The sequence below is a fragment of the Labeo rohita genome, chromosome 8, assembly GCF_022985175.1.
Source record: "Labeo rohita strain BAU-BD-2019 chromosome 8, IGBB_LRoh.1.0, whole genome shotgun sequence".
Classification (NCBI taxonomy): Eukaryota; Metazoa; Chordata; class Actinopteri; order Cypriniformes; family Cyprinidae; genus Labeo; species Labeo rohita.
The window spans coordinates 14,111,725-14,128,583 of NC_066876.1; the positions used below are offsets into that span (position 1 = coordinate 14,111,725).

General features: G+C 36.3%; 1 protein-coding gene across 8 annotated transcripts in view; it reads left to right on the plus strand.

Moving 5' to 3' along the window:
• The window catches only part of pbx3b (pre-B-cell leukemia homeobox 3b), a 102,783-nt gene that overhangs the window by 70,739 nt on the left and 15,185 nt on the right, over positions 1 to 16,859 (plus strand). For all 8 annotated transcript variants that reach the window (XM_051116257.1, XM_051116261.1, XM_051116259.1 and 5 more), the window contains exons 3-5: positions 11,496 to 11,737; positions 14,539 to 14,729; positions 16,525 to 16,660. In XM_051116257.1, coding sequence (XP_050972214.1) covers positions 11,496 to 11,737; positions 14,539 to 14,729; positions 16,525 to 16,660 — 569 coding nt within the window. The remainder of the gene's footprint in view (positions 1 to 11,495; positions 11,738 to 14,538; positions 14,730 to 16,524; positions 16,661 to 16,859) is intronic.

A 16,859-nucleotide genomic window follows, 5' to 3' on the forward strand; every position in this document is an offset into this window, starting at 1 on the left:
CTTTCCTTCTGCGTTCACTGCCATGGTGTTGTCCAATCCTAAACACTGATAATTCACCAACCTGGTAGTGCATTTTAACATTTCACCAAACTCTGTAACTAAACCATACAATGTTTGTCAAACACACTATTGAGCTAGTAAGATAAATAATTGTAAATGTATTGTGAATTGTGTCAGCACCTATGTTATAAGCAGCTAGTAAAAAGGTGCAGCAGTAACCAGATTGTATTTTTCCAATTTAAATTCATTTAAATTAAATCAAAATGATATATATTAAATAATTTGTATATATTTGGATTTTAATTCAAGGCAAAAAAAAGTTTGAAAATGAAGAAAAGTTTCATTTGAAAATGCTGAATGGCAATAAAAATGGGAATTTATCGGAAACTTTTTTAAAGAAACGAATGGAGCAATGAAACGTAAGTAGTGACAGATCTTTTCTTCCATACAGCCGTGTTTTGCCAAGAAAAGACGTCATCATAGAGAAGCCTGTTATTTTGCCAGAATATTTAAATATTAAAAAAGCATAATCAATACCATACATTTACAAAATAGAAATTTCATTTCATGCCGACTTTACCTTGAAATTACACTGATTTGTGTCTGCAAAGTGAAATTCAATAGGATTTTTGTGTCTGAAATCCAACTGTTGCTCTCTATAAGCATTATGCATTCCAGACTTTATCCCAATAGTCTTGCTATGTGAAACTCACATTGCTCTAACTCTCTCTTGTAGCTTTACATTTAGAAAATGTCCAGCATTTTAAGTCTGTCAAAGTCGACAGGCTGGGTAGGCAGTGCGCGCGGTGGTCTCGTGGTACAGCGGTCCCCGACTGTGGGGAAATAGAGAGCCTCTAGCGTGTGACTGGGGCTCTGATTTGAGCTGGCTGAGTCGATTTGGTGGGAGGGTGCAGTGCGCTGGCCTCCCCAGTGCAGTCTCAGGTATGGTAATTAGTCTGTCATTAACATTGGGAATAGCTAATGTGTATTAATGTGTTAATGGCATGTTAATTACCCTACATGTGAGAGTGAGAGAGAGCCCGGAGGCACTTTCCCTCAGCGTTGTCTTTGCCATGTGGATGTAGGCCAAGACTCATGTATGGACACACACATACAGAAAAAGACACTTGAAGACATATTAATGTGCTTGAATTTTTTGGCTGTTTTACTTGGCTGAACAAACATTTTTTTAGAAGTGGTCTGATCTCCTGTGATCTTTTCTTCAACAGACGTGTGTTGTATAAGACGAATACGTGAATAAGTGTAAATGTCCAATCATATTTGCAAAGCTGATTCCAAAAGGGTTTTGTAATCCTGATTCGGTTTGGCCCACTTTTACACAGACTTTCCATTGAGTTGCATTGTTTTTATACTGAGGTAATGATGTTTTCCATTCCCTAACCATCACACAACCCTTTCAGATTTTAACACATTATTTAGTGTGTTTATTAAGCCATTTTCCTTGTGGGGACATGTAGTCTGCAAAACCAGCCTCACATACACACTCTTCATGGTCATGAACGACCAAGCACTGAGCCGCTCTGAGAGAGATGACCTTTCTAGATATTGACAGGAAATAAATTCCCTTTCGATTAGTTAGCTTTGGGAGACCTGCGCCGGTCGATGCAATTAGACGTGCCGAGGTGTCGATAGGCAGCGGTCTGCTGCAGAGCAGCTCATTGAACAGAAAGAGAAGGGATGAGGGGTTATGGGGTCAGTCGGAGGTGTATTGAACCGAACTCACGGACCGTGGATGCGTGAAAGAGAGCGCTCGAGAAGAAATCACTGTAAAACAGTGCTCGCATGCGGGGGATAACTGAATCACAACAAATTTCTTTCTTTCCTGTCTCCTCATGTTGCTTCACAAAACCAGATGCTCTTCCTGATATGAACAAACACGGAGAAGTATTTCTGCTGTCAGCACGTCACAGTCAGATTTCAAGCCTCCCGTTAAATGGATGAACTGAAAACAAACAATTTAGTTGTCTAGAAAAAAGGTTTCCCAACCTTTTTTCACATCTTAAGTTCTTTTTTTCTCTATATATAAACCAGAAATATCATTTAAACTTGTTTTTATTAATAAAAAAATTCAGCAAAAAATAAATAAAATAATAAAATAAAAAGTGATAATAAAAAAAATGAATATTTTATTAAGCAAAATAATAATAATAATAAGAAAAAAGTGATTAAAAAGTGACAGTAAAGACATTACCAAAAATATATATATATTGAAATTATATTGTGTTCTTTATGATATTCTCTTGCAGTGTTTTAAAAAAGTATTACAGTTTCCACAAACATATTAAGCAGCTTGTTTTTTTAGCCTTTATAATAAGAGAAAATATTTCTTGATCACTAAATCAGCATATTATAATGTTTTCTGTAGGATGATGTGACACTGAAGACAACGGATGCTGAAAATTCTGCATTGACATCACAGAAATAAATGACATTTTAAAATACATTTAATTACAAATCAGTTATTTTAAGTTAGAATAATATTTCACAATATTATTGTATTTTTAATCAAATAAATTTAGCCTTGGTGAGTGACTTCTTTCAAAAAAATTTAAAAAAAAATCTTATAGACCTCAAACTTTTGAATGGTAGTGTATAACAGTTTTCATTTAAACATGCTTGAGTTATAGATGATCTCTATAATGTTGATGAGTGTAGTATGTTTATTATTAAATACTTAATAGAGAAGAACTTAAGAACTTAAATTGCTTTAATTCGGTGGAAAATTGTAATAATATTCCACCATATTACTTTTACTTCTTACTTTTTCCACAATATGACTTTTGTCTTTTAATTTGTATATAACTTTTTGTATTTTGCTATTTGTATTATGATCAAATATATGAGCGCAACAGACTTCAAAAGCATAAAAATTGGCCGCAAACTTTATTTTATATGCTGACTTTTCAGTTATATTGATTTAAAGCAAAGCTGAAATCCCTGGTCTCGGGTTTGTGTAAGTATAAACAAACACACATCCTCACGAAGTCGCTGACCGTACTGAAGAAAAAAAATGACTCTCAGTGGTGCTCGTGTGTGTGTTAAGAGCTTGGCACGCTTCAGCACTGCACATTAACTCAGCGGGGATGAGTCTTTATGGCTCTCATGGCCACTCTTAAGTGATGGGAGTAAACAAGGTAGAGGTCAGAGGTCAGTCGTAAGGGCATGCCCAGTGCCTAAGGGACAGATTGAGGGAGAGAGACAGACAGAGCAGGTGTAAATTCACTATAATTGTTGTGACGGCATGCAGTTGTCAAATACTTGTCTGCAACAGTAACATTATGCCTGTGTGCTGCATTGTTTGTGCTGGACCTACTGTACGCTTCTGGAAACATGCGTTGCTTACAGTGTGAAACAGGCCTGAGTGTGTTCAGCAATCTTATGTTCGCAATTTTAAAGATTCGTAACACACCAGCAACAGTTCCCCCTTCATCGTGTTGTTCGTTTTGAGCTGATGAAATCGAGTGACAGGCCTAAAGCACGGCATTTAATTGGGGCTGGTTCTTCGCCGTACTGTGTATTTTTAGGGAACTTGTGAAGGTGAAGCTTGGCCTCCATTCTTCAAACGAGCTCCCAACCCCCTATTGTCCATTTACTGTGATACCCGCAACGTTGCATCAGACCCAGCTGCTCGGAACAGAGCTTTTTCTGTCGCCTTGGCTCGGGTTTAAGTCCTAAGGAACTTGCATCAGACAAAAAAAGTTTAAAGGCAAAAAACCCCGAATGTTTCGTACCACTACCTGGGATTGTTGCGTCAGGTAAAGGGGTTTGGATGATAAAGGCGCACGGTGTTTACACACGCCGTCAAGCTTATGCTGAGAGAGTGAGGTATTAGGTAAATCCAGTGCGGATATCTGTGACTAAAGCAGTGGAAATTCTCAGCTGCGTATTTGCAGCTTTACTGCCAATGAGAGATCTAATCGCCTCAAAGCCTATTTTACCAGTATCACGGCACGATGTTTACATTGCTCATCCTAAAAGTGTTATTAGCTGCTTAGCTTAAAGGAAACCGCAGGCCTCGGGATGAAATAACCCGCTGTGTGGATGTGATAGCACTAATTCATTTCAGACATATTGGGGTTTAGTTTGAAGTGATAAAAGTGTTGTTACAACTGAGGAGATTTGGTTGTTTCTTATTTGTCTGGATCCTCCGTGAGCCGGAAGTTATATGAATAGTGTAGCTATAATAAAATGGATAAGAATAAAGATTAAGAGAAGCGAACGGAGGGAGAATATTTCAAATGGAAAGGAAGGGAAATATGGTGAAATTACATGTGAGTGTGGAAACAGAACAATTCTTATAAAATTCCCGTTTGAAATATATACTCGAAGTTCTTTGATTATGCTTTTTGTGTTCATGTTGGTTTCATATGGTTTGGAAAACTTTATACAATTTTTAACAAAAGGTTTGTTTGTTTGTTTACTTGTTTATAATAATCTCATTCTTATAAGTGTTTACATTTAAACTTTAAAACAGCATGTGGTATAACAAAGTAAAAATGAATATTTCTTTTGAACACAGGTGTAAATACCCATCTTAATTATTATTTTTATTTTTTAATTAACTGCGTTTAGATTGATTGACAAAATTGACAAATTTAGATTTTCCTTTTACTAAAAGTAAATGTTAAGCCCTTATTTACCAAAAATAAACAATAATAATAATAATAACAATAATAATAATAATTATTATTATTATATAACTGAAAATAAAAAAAGTAACATAAAATAATAAAAACATAAATCCTTTCATTTTTTTTTAAATAATAATAATAATAATAATAATAAAAGGATTTATGTTTTCATTATTTTATGTTCAATATTTATTTTCAGTTATATTAATTTTAAAGCAAAGCTGAAAATCCTGGTTACTTATTTATAATAATCTTATTTTTATTCTTGAATTTTTAATTTGAAATTATAATGAACTCATTTTTAATTTTTTATTAACATTTAGATTGAATTCTTGAATTATTAAAATGAATGGACTTATGTTTTCATTATATATATATATATATATATATATATATATGTATGTATATTCTTTCATTAAAAGTAAATATTTAGCTATTAATTACAAAACAATAATTGTGTTTATTTTAAAATTGGTTATATATAATATTTTTATACTTATTTTTATATTCTTATAAGTGTTAAGTTTCAATTTGAAAACAGAATGTGGTATAAGTAAAAACTATTTTTGTTTAAAGTTTTCAAAAACTTATCTTAATTATGACTTATTTTTAAGTTTTTAAAATATATTTTTATAGTTCATATAGTTTATTTTAGTAATATAGTTTATTTATAAATATTATTTAGTAACACACATGATATTTTAAGACTCTTATTGACTTTGACACATTCATGAACCAAAAGGTTTTCCTTTTAAGAATTTCATTTTAATTACTTTTTTCATTATAATATAAGGACGTTTGTATCACAAAGACAAAAGAAATTAAAAGGAATTTTCATTTTGAAATTAAAAACATGAATCATCACAGAAATTGCAATTTTATTGTACTTTTGAATAAATTAATAGATTTGGACGTATACATAATGGGAAAGGTACATACAACAGCTGAAAGAGAGAAGACCGGAGAACCCAAAATGACTTCTGGAAGCGAACGGGGTATAGATTCGACAGGAAATGACTTGACTCTTATTTCTGTTGTTAAAAGAAAGTGGCCCCATAAAGCACAGCACTGTTTGCTTGAAGCTCTTGCAGCAGGTGGAGGTGGAAGAAAGGAGGGGGAGACGAGGAGGGGGTCCGTGTCTACAAACGTGCCCATTATGGATGGCTCTCCTGGGCTGCCGTGGCACCAATACACCCGGTCTGCAGCCTGGAGGGGCCCGGCGCGCTCTCCGCACAGCCGAGTAATCATTTTTATCCCCGCCATTTCCCAAATAGAAATGGACACGTATGATAAAAGTGTCAGGGCCAGTGTGGGCGACAGGACCTTCTAACTGCATTACATGTCACATCCGCACGTCCCTCTCTGTTTTGCTTTGCCTGCGAACGGCCGTGTTATTGCTCGCAGGAACTTGGCGGTAATATACAGTGCGAGACAAGCAGCTCTTTATGGCCTCAGATTATTTGGTTTGAATGAAAGTGCTGATTTATGTCTGTTTAAGTGAAAAGCTCTGTAAATTCCCTCAGCTGCGTTTCCTGTTCTGGCCCTTCAGGAGCGACTGAGCGGAATGGTAGTGACAACTGAGGCTGGTGTGGAAATGTGTCAGTTGTGGTATATTTAATATACCTGACAGAAACGTGAAGAAATAAACCAACCTCAAAAACTAAGCCTTTACCTCCTCTAATGTAACACAAATCAAACACAAACCCAAACATACTCATACTTGCATATGTTACCCAGTGAGCACGCAGATCATCGCATCATCTGGAAAGTATCACTCTTTTTTTTTTTTCAAGCCATAGTTGTGTACAAACCTCTGATAAACATCTAAAACCGCAGACAACATCTGCTGAATGTCATTCTAACATCCGACAGGAAACATTTTGGCTAATCCACACAAAATGAAATGTACACATCAAATCAGGAATATTATAGTTAACTGAAACTATTTAATAAAAAGTGTTACATGAAATAAAATAAGTCTTAAATGAAATAATAAAAAATATTTAAAAAATTATTATTAAAAATATTTAAAAAAAAATATTTGCAACATTTTTTCATTTTCATTTATTTTACTTGATATACTACTAAAGCTACAATTGGAATGAATGAATGAATGAATAATGCAGACAAAAAAAATGACAACAAATATTTTAAACTAAGATTAAAATAAATTAATTAAAAATAGAAAGATGAAAATATAAAATTAAAACTAATTCAAAATATAAAATAAAAACTACATAGTGTCATTTTGATGTACTAAAAACATTTAAACTTAAAATGAATATAAACTATAAAAATGTAAAAACTAATTAAAAAAGAACAACACTGCTAAAACTAAAATGAATATAAAAGAATGAAAATATAAGACACATGAAAATAAAAAACTTATTCAAAATAATTATGAAATAAAAAAAACAATTTTGGTATCAGTTCAATGTATTGAAATAACTAAAACTATAAACATTAATAAAAACTATATAGACAACAACAACAACAACAATAATAATAATGATAATAATGTACACATCAAATCAGGGTTATAATAGTTAACTAAATAAACTACACTAAAATGATTAAAAAAATCAGTACTTAAAATAAAATAAACCTTAACTGAAATAAAATATAAAAAACTTATTTGCAACATTTCTCATTTTCATATATTTTTACTTGATGTACTACTAAAACTACAATTTAAATAAATAAATAAACAAAAATAGACGTTTATGTACTACTAAAACTACAACTGAAATAAATATGTAATATAGACAATTAAAAAAAAAATTATAAAATGACAAAAAACAAAATCAATAAAATTTTAAAAAATCATCTAAAAGGATGAAAATTAAAATATAACATGAAAATTAAAAAAAAAAAAAACTTAAAAATGATAATAAATTATAATAAAAAATATCAGTATGTACTGAAATAACTAAATAAGTAAAACTATTATTAATAAAAAATTCACAATATTTATTATTATTATTATTATTATTATTATTATTGACAAAAACACACAAAATACTACCAAATTTCTAAAACTAATTCAGCATAGTGATAAAAACTACTATAGTATCCCAGAGTCCTAAAATAACACTGGATCAACTTGATGTTTTGGTGATTGGTTGGTTGTGTGTATGTGTAGTTGTGTGACCGCTCTTGTAGTCAGTGGAGCAGGGTCATATTGTCCCTGGTGTGGCCTTGGCTCTGCGCGCTGACACTGCATTGTCCAACGCGGCCAGCTGAGCATCTCACACAAATGACCTCATTCATCCTCGGCCTCTCACACCATTACACCCCATGGCCTAATATCAACAGTACATACATGCGCTAACACCTGATCAATACGGCACGGGCCAGGCAGCGGCCACCGTCGCCAGTCTGGGCTGAAGGTGCTGCTCTTTAAATTTGTTGTGTTAGCCGAGTAAATGATCTCTTCATGTTGACAGCGTCTTGTCTTTGTTTATTTACAAAAGTGGGTTAGCTAGAGTGTCCGTGTTCGGCGGGGTTTGTTTGTACTGTGGGTTTGCTCGCCGCAGGCGTTGATGGATTGTAGCCTCTTTTTTTTGTGGTTGTGCTTTATGGAAGCACGTCTTTAAGTCTGTTTGCAAAACCATAAAATGAATGTGTAAATATTTGTTTATGTTGTAATGTGCACTAGAATTGGAAGCAAGCGTAGCGTTGCAAATGTATGAAGTATGAACTTTGTCAATAATGTTAGTGTGTGTAGATGTGTTCAAACTTGTATTTTGTTTGTGGGATTGATTTGAACCACATATAGTAAATAAACTAAGTAGCTGACGTAAAAATCAAGCAATGCCCTGGAAGTGCCAGCTACTACATCCAGGGATGTACTTATTTATTTATTTGTTTTTCTACTGTGCATATATTTATATATCTGTTTCATGTAAAAGTTTGGGAATTCCTTACAGAATCTGTGAAAAAATGTGAATAAGAGTGATCATACAAAATGCATGTTATTTTTTATTTAGTAATGGTTGATATTTTACATAAAAGATGTTTACATATAGTCCACAAGACCAAAAAATAGGTGACATTATTAAAATAGCCCATTTCAAAAGTTTTGGAACCCTTGGTTCTTAATACTGTGTGTGGTTACCTGGATGTTTTTTTTTTGTTGTTGTTGTTTTGTGATGGTTGTTCATGAGTCCCCTGTTTGATCTGAACAGTTAAACTGAGCACTGCTCTTCAGAAAAATCCTCCAGGTCCTGCAGATTCTTCTGTTTTTTTTTTTTGTTTTTTTGTTTGTTTGTTTTTTTTTAGCATCTTTTGCATATTTGAACCCTTTCCAGCAGTGACTGTATGATGCATTAAGAGCCAGGGGGTGAAAACTTTTAGAATTTGATGAGGTAAACTGTAGTTAATTTGTCTTCTGGGAAACGTGCAAGTATCTTCTGTTGCTTCCGAAGGGCAGTACTAAATGGAAAAAATGATACTTCAACAAAATAAGAAAAATTTAGACATCTTCATCCTGTTTCAAAAGTTTTCATCCTCCAGCTCTTAATGCATCATGTTTCCTTCTGGAGCATCAGTGAATGTTTGAACCTTTTTTAATAGTTGTGTTTGAGTCCCTCACTTGTCCTCAGTGTAAAAAGATTGATCTCAAAATCATAGTCAGATATGCAAAAGATGATAAAAAATGGAATAATCTGCAGGACCTGGAGGATTTTTCTGAAGAACAGTGCTCAGTTTAACTGTTCAGAACAAACAAGATTTTTTTTTTTATTTATTCATCAAAGAATCCTTAAAAATGTATCCACAAAATTATTAAACAGCACAATTGTTTTACGTTAATAATAACAGAAAATGTTTCTTGAACATCAAATCAGCATATTAGAATGATTTCTGAAGGATCATGTGACACTAAAGACTGGAGTAATGACTGATGAAAATTCACCTTTGCTTCACAAGAATAAATTACACTTTCAATAAAATGTATAAAAACACAAGTTATTTGAAATTGTAATAATATTTCACCATATTCTTGTTTTTACTGGATTTTTATCAAATGTAGCCTTGGTGATCACAGGAGAATTCTTTCCGACCCCAAATTTTTGAACGGTAGTGTGTCTATACACAGTGTTAAATAATATAAAAATATCAACTCAAATGTATGTGTGTCTTTGTGTCTCTGTCAAACACACAGAGAGGCTTAGCTGCTTGCCAGGCTTCCACAGTGCAATAATAAAGTCAGTAATCTCCTCATTTAGGATTCAGCATCTCACAGTATCTTAATGAAGCCTGTAATGAAGCTCTCAGAAACTCTCAGAACCCCCAAATCACCCACTAGTTAAACCGTCCAAAATACCCAGACCAACCGCAGCATACACACACTCGTCTTAGTCCTAGACATTTCTTTGTGCATTTATGATGATTTCTCACCCCCTGTGTTAACTGAATAATAGTATGTTAATTTCAGCTTGTTTTGATTCCGGTTTTAAGGCTGTGTATTGTTTTGTTTTGTTTTTTTTATGTCTGGCTGCGTTGAATGAGAATTAATTTGGATTTACTCTGCAGTGTGCATCCAATAGACTTGCTTTCCCATCATTTTGTACAAAAGGACTGCGATCCAGACAGCTCTAGATACCAAGAATGTTGTTCCGTACGGTTAACGACAACCAGATATCGGGATGTGTCCCAAATAACAAACTTCTTAGAGAGGCGCCGTTACAAATACACGTTAAGATTAAAACGTTTGATTAAAATCTTTCACAAAAAGAACTTTTTCTGCTTCATTATTCTCCTATATGAATGGAATTCATTATGCAAACACGGAGAGAGAGAAAGAGAGAGAGGCAAGCATGATGAGGAAGTTTGTAATCAATCTTAATGGCTCTTTACTGCTCCAAGGTTCATTATGAATATCAGGCAAACACAATGAGCTATCTTTCACCCTCATATCGATTGCTATGCAAATTTACATACATTTCAAGCAGCCTTGCCTCTGCAGAAAGCAGAACCGGGTTGTATAATAAAACAGTTTGTTAACAACAAAACATAACGGCACTTGTGAGAACACTTTCTGCTCATTATTACGCCGTACTCGTGATTTCGGAACAGCAGGCGAGCGCGTTCAGACATGTGTACTCGATCCAGACGCCTTTCTGTTTAGCATCGCCTCAGCGTGGAGAGGTGCCATCACGCTGTTGAGTGTGTGTCAGTCGGTGAGTGTCCCTGTCATGTATGGCTGTGAGTACACACACCGTGTGTGCAGTGTGCTGTGAAAATTCGAGAAGGCAGCACTGCAAAACAGAGGAAAAACAAATTCGTACCTACGGGCCTTTTCAGCACTCTCTCAATACCCCCAGCGCCCTGATCCGTCTCACTTTAACTCAAGCATAGCGATGGGCCGGAGTGGACGACGTATTTTTACTCTAATACAATCTGGAGTTATTTTCGCCTGTTGTGACAGATAGTGGTATTTGCTGCCAGACAGAGGCTTGATTGCGTGTGATAGTGCGCCTATGATTAACACCTATATGAAATTCAATCATTCGTCAATAATTAAATCACTCTTTCATCGTTCGCGGCTCATGAGGGCAGCAGACGGGCCCAAGCGAGGCGGTGTACATGTTTGTTTTTTTTTCTCAAAAACAACTAACTTGTGACTGGAAACTTGTTGCATAAAGTCTAGTTTAGACACAATACAGTATCAAATTTCATTGGGGTCAACTTTTTTCTTTGGGCCCAAGTGACTTTAAGTAACTGACTTAAAAAGAGTTGAAATTCGTCACTGCATCTAGTATGTTAAATTGATTCCAAACTGTTTGAGAATATATAAAGCTTTGTCATGTCACTCACCGATCGCTTCTTGTTGTTTTTCAGGTCTAAGTATCCGCGGGGCTCAGGAGGAGGACCCGCCCGATCCACAGTTGATGCGTCTTGACAACATGCTTCTGGCAGAGGGCGTGTCAGGACCGGAGAAGGGCGGAGGATCGGCGGCGGCGGCGGCGGCGGCAGCAGCAGCCGGGAGTCCCACTGACAACTCCATCGAGCACTCTGACTACAGGGCCAAACTATCCCAGATCAGACAGATCTACCATACCGAGCTGGAGAAATACGAGCAGGTGAATGACAGTATACACTACAGTACAGGAAGGCCTTGGCAGCTTGCAACAAAAGTTGTTGTACTGAAATTCATCTAAGATTTCTTCTCCATTTAGGCCAAACATGCCTTATTCAAACTTTAGAAAAAAATGAATAGAAAATGTATTGAAGATAATATAATTTGCGCATAAAAGTAGTAATACATTAAATAATAAAATAAAATTAAAAAGAAAGGGTTTTTCTTTTTTTGTTACTTTTGTGAAGTAAAAAAAAGTGACAGGTTTTAACAGGTGCTCTAAAGCATGCAGTGAGTTTGGTGGGGGGGTAATTGAACTCCATTGCGATATGATTGGCTATGACTGGTTATGATCGGCCTTTTGTGTTCATGCATGTTCTGCATTTACGATATCAGTCTGAATGAACAATACAATACAACTCACACACTTATAAATCACCACTTTGTCAAGTCAAAATCAAACTTCAAATGGCCTGAAAACATGATCTGTGTGGGATTTTTAGTGAGCAATCAGCTTGTTGAAATTAATTTCATCTCTACGTCTGTGACCAGTGTTTACAGAGCTCTGATGACTGATGATGCAAAAATAAGTTTATTAGTTCATAAATAAAACATATAATTATTTGAATAAAATATATTGTTTAAATGGTAACTACCTTGAGTTATTATTTTGGAATAAATTTAACATTCTTAAAAATGCTAAACTGATGGGTTTTATATTTGTTTTTTAAATTACTTTTTAAAATACAAAATAGGTTTTTATTCTTGTAGCGTAAGTAATGTTTTTCCCATTTTGGTTTACACATCCAATTTAATTTACAAAAGTCATATTAAATGCAAGTAAATGTAAGTAAATTTAATCTCAGATAATTTTTGTTGAAATAAAATGTCAAAATATAGGTGAAATAATATTCCATCTTCATTCAACACTTTTATTTATTTATGTAAAAATTGTTTTAAGAGGAGTTGTAAAAAATCATAAATATATAAAATGTACTATTAGTTATCTAATTGTTCTTGAACTAACTATGCCCGACATAATTTTTTGGTATACAAACCATATATTCGCCTTTATGTTTGTGTTTGTATTGATTCTGAGAATAACACTCGGGTTAATTTTAATGGCAAAATTATGTAGCATTTCATTTACATACAACCAAATTCTTTTCCAGCCTTGTAAGCACTGGTATTGCATATGTAGTTATGTTACGAAGCCCAACCAGACTGTATGGGTACAGAGCCAAGAGTACTAAAAAGAACTTTGTATCTGCATCCACACATTTGCATTGATCCTATGAGTGTGAATAATCCCAGCTTGCTGTTCTGTCTGAATAGATGTTTTTCACTAAAGCTTCATGACAGGTTTAAAAGGAGACCCGGAGGCCTTCATCTGAACTGAAGGTGTCAGAGGTCTAAACCTGAGCAAGCATTTTGCGTTTTACAGTCCTGTCTATCATGATTACGACTGAGAGCGGATGTGATTTATGGTGGTATTCAGGCATTAGGACATCTTCAACTTACCTGACCCCTGAACAGCGGTAGTCTAGACATCCTCTTATAAATATTGAGCAGACGCTTTTAGTTACAGTGTGGAGAGCAGCCTCTGATTGCATAGTGCATTTGAGAGTGTCGCTATGCAGGACTTGCTGCTTCATTGAGGTCATGTATTGATTCCTTAATGGAGCTGACATTAATTTTTGATTCAGCGCTTTAGTTATTTTCCTCATAATCAAGGACGAGTTGAACGAGGGCCTTTCAATCATTATTTTTCTTTTTTATATACACTATAGTTAAAGTGCTTGGTGTTTTGAGGAGATGCCTTGAAAAAATCTAATAGCAGCATGTGTATTTTATTCACACTTGCGTATTAAATCCATATGAAACCAATATGAATACAAGTGCAAAACTTCTGTTTTTACAAGGTTTTTCCACTTGTTTGCTCTTGTTTGTCATTGACCCCCTACTGTGCATACTGTACTTACACCATAAACAATGAAGAATGGTCGGGAGAACACATTTATTTGTAAATAACAATCCTTTTAATATGATATGGAAGCTGTTTAGCTGATGGCTTAGCCAGCCAGTGGCCTAAATTAGTCTGATTAACTTGCAAGCGTTTAAAAAGAGAGTGTGTGGAAAAGGTGGCACAACCCTTTCACCCAGAGTAAATGCATCTTTCTTAAGGGTGTTCCCCCTTTTAATTATCTAAATGTAAATACTTAACGAATTTTACTCCGAGTAATGAGCTAAAGTGTGCACTACCTAAATTAGTTATTCTAATTAATCATGTATGAACCACTGCTTTAACGAAAAGCTGTTTAAATTCTACGGGCGCTGGGCAGGTGCCAAATTGCAAATCGGCATTTGCATTCATAGATGACTTCACCTATTAAGCTGTTCAAGTCCTCCGCAGCACTACAAACAGTATGGATGGTGTTTTTCCCGTGCTTTCAAGAGCGGCAGCTTTGAACTTGCTTCAAAAATTGCTGATTGCTGCTCCAGAGAGCTTCAAACGAATGCAGTTGAACTGATGTGCTTCTTCTGCGGAATAACGTCAAAGAGCATTTCTGTCACTGTGCTGAGAGTGTATAACGATTTTAAAAAGAGGGTCAATCTCTAGGATGTTTTTAGAGTTTAAGTGAGGATGTGATGCCGGAATTGTATATTCAGAAATTATTTATTAGTGTGGCTGCTGAGTCTCAGCAGCAGGTCCTAAAGACTTCAGAGTAATTTAGTTTTGCGTAATGCGTTTTTACACCTACACCCTCACTCAGAATAAAAGCTCAAAATTGTCTTTCTCCACAGGCATGTAACGAGTTCACTACCCACGTCATGAATCTGTTGAGGGAGCAGTCTCGCACACGGCCCATCTCGCCCAAAGAGATCGAGCGCATGGTCAGCATTATCCATCGCAAATTCAGCTCCATCCAAATGCAGCTTAAACAGAGCACCTGTGAGGCCGTCATGATCTTGAGGTCCCGCTTCCTCGATGCCAGGTTAGTATCAGTGTGAGATCTTTCCACAGAAATTACAGTATGCGAATTTACTATGAGTTGTATCAGTTGTATTTGAAAGAATTCATCTTCTGCTAAAGGCAAGAAAGTAATGCTTAAAGAATATCAGGGGTGTCCAAACTCAGTTCTGGAGGGCCAGTGCCCTGCAGAGTTGAGCTCCAACTTGAGTTGAGCCTCAAAACATCTGCCTGGAAGTTTGTAGCATCCGTAGTAAGAACTTTATTAGCTAGTTCAGGTGTGTTTAATTAGGGTTGGAGCTAAAATTTGCAGGACACCGGCCCTCCAGGACTGACTTTGGACACCCCTGGAGAATATGATTTCAAGGTAACCATCAAATATAATAGCCCCAAATAGTGTGATCACATTTACCATTTACGAAGTCAAATCAATAGGAATCCGCTCAATCCGATGTTTCATGTCAAGGTGATAATGTTCTCCAAACAGGTTTCACTCTTGTTCAAGTTGTTCACACAGATTTGCTGAGTTTGCCATGAACACATTGTTCAAAACGAGGAAAAAAAAATGTATTATTCCACTAAAGGTTTGTTTTACAGTAATGGCTTAGAAAAGTGAAGTTAGTCCTGAAATCTCCAGACTCATTTGTCTGCAGATGCCACTTTGTTTGATATTTTATCTATACACTGGAATTCAGATGTTCTTACGTGACTTAAGTGTGTTTGAATACTTTTTGATGCCATATTTACTTACACCAGGGGTGCCCAAATTCAGTCCTGGAGGGCTGGTGTCCTGCAGAGTTTAGCTCCAACTTGCCTCAACACATCTGCGGGGAAGTTAGTAGTATGCCTAATAAGAGCTTGATTAGCTGGTTCAGGTGTGTTTAATTGGGGTTGGAGCTAAAATCTGTGGGACACCGGCCCTCCAGGACTGAGTTAGGCATCCCTGACCTACACAGTCAGGGTTTAGGCACAGGCATTGACGGTATGGCACCTGTTGTACGCTGACCACAATAACGCATTCATTATTATTCAGCCATTAGCGGTTAAGATGTGGTCTTGCCAAGACTAGGGTTTTAGAGCCTAGCGGCCATTCACTGAACGGAATCATGCTAAGCACCTGAAAGCAGTTAAGAGTTTTATAGAGTGGAAATGAAGTCATTTGCGTTTGGTGGGTAGGAGGTCATCAGCAGGTGGTCCAGATTACTGTAATCACAAACAGTTGGTAGAGGAGATCTGGAGAGGCGTAGAGGGGAGAGAAATGATGCAGCGAACATGAGAAAAGAGCGGATGAGGTCTCGAGGAGAAAGCTCAAGTGAAGCGGAAGCACAATCGTTTGGCCGGCCACTCGTGTGAAAGGCATTAAACAAGGCGAGAGAAAGAAGCCAGCGCTTAACCGTGGCGGGGTGGGCCGCAGTGAGTGGCGGTAAGTGCAACTCCATCAGGCCCTGCCCCAGTACTTGAGGAACAGTGTTCAGCTGGCCATGGCCTGATTTCCCTAATGTCCCAAGATACAGCTCTGACTGGGAATGCTTGAGCACCTCTAAACGCCCCCATCAGAGTGAAAGAAAGCGCGATAGAGGGAGAAAGAGAGAGGGAAAGCTCGGCGCTAAAAACACTGAACATTTCACGCTTCGCTTAAAGCTCAACCGATAACGTAATATCGTCCATTTGTGTGTCTACATATGTATTCTGATAATAGCCTTCCCAACTTCATTTCCTGCCAGCAGCTTCATTATGAGTTTGGCCATCACACATGGTTTTATTTGAGTTTCTCTAATTGCCTTCCTCCTCTTGTTTCCCTCCCACTTGTCCGACGGCAGACGGAAACGGCGGAACTTCAGCAAGCAGGCGACCGAGATCCTGAACGAGTATTTTTACTCGCATCTTAGTAACCCTTACCCCAGCGAAGAGGCCAAAGAGGAGCTGGCTAAGAAGTGCAGCATAACAGTATCCCAGGTGAGACCCACACCACCCATGCATGTAGCACATGCCCAGTTTGTTGGATAGTCTGGAAAGAATGACTAACCACAAGTCAAAGTCCCCATGCCCAGGGTTTAATTAGGGAAATCCAATAACATCCCTGCTCTGTCCCATTTAAACTGGTCTTAGTTTATTTAAGCTAGTCTTCAGTTGGTCAAACTTGGGAATCTTCTAC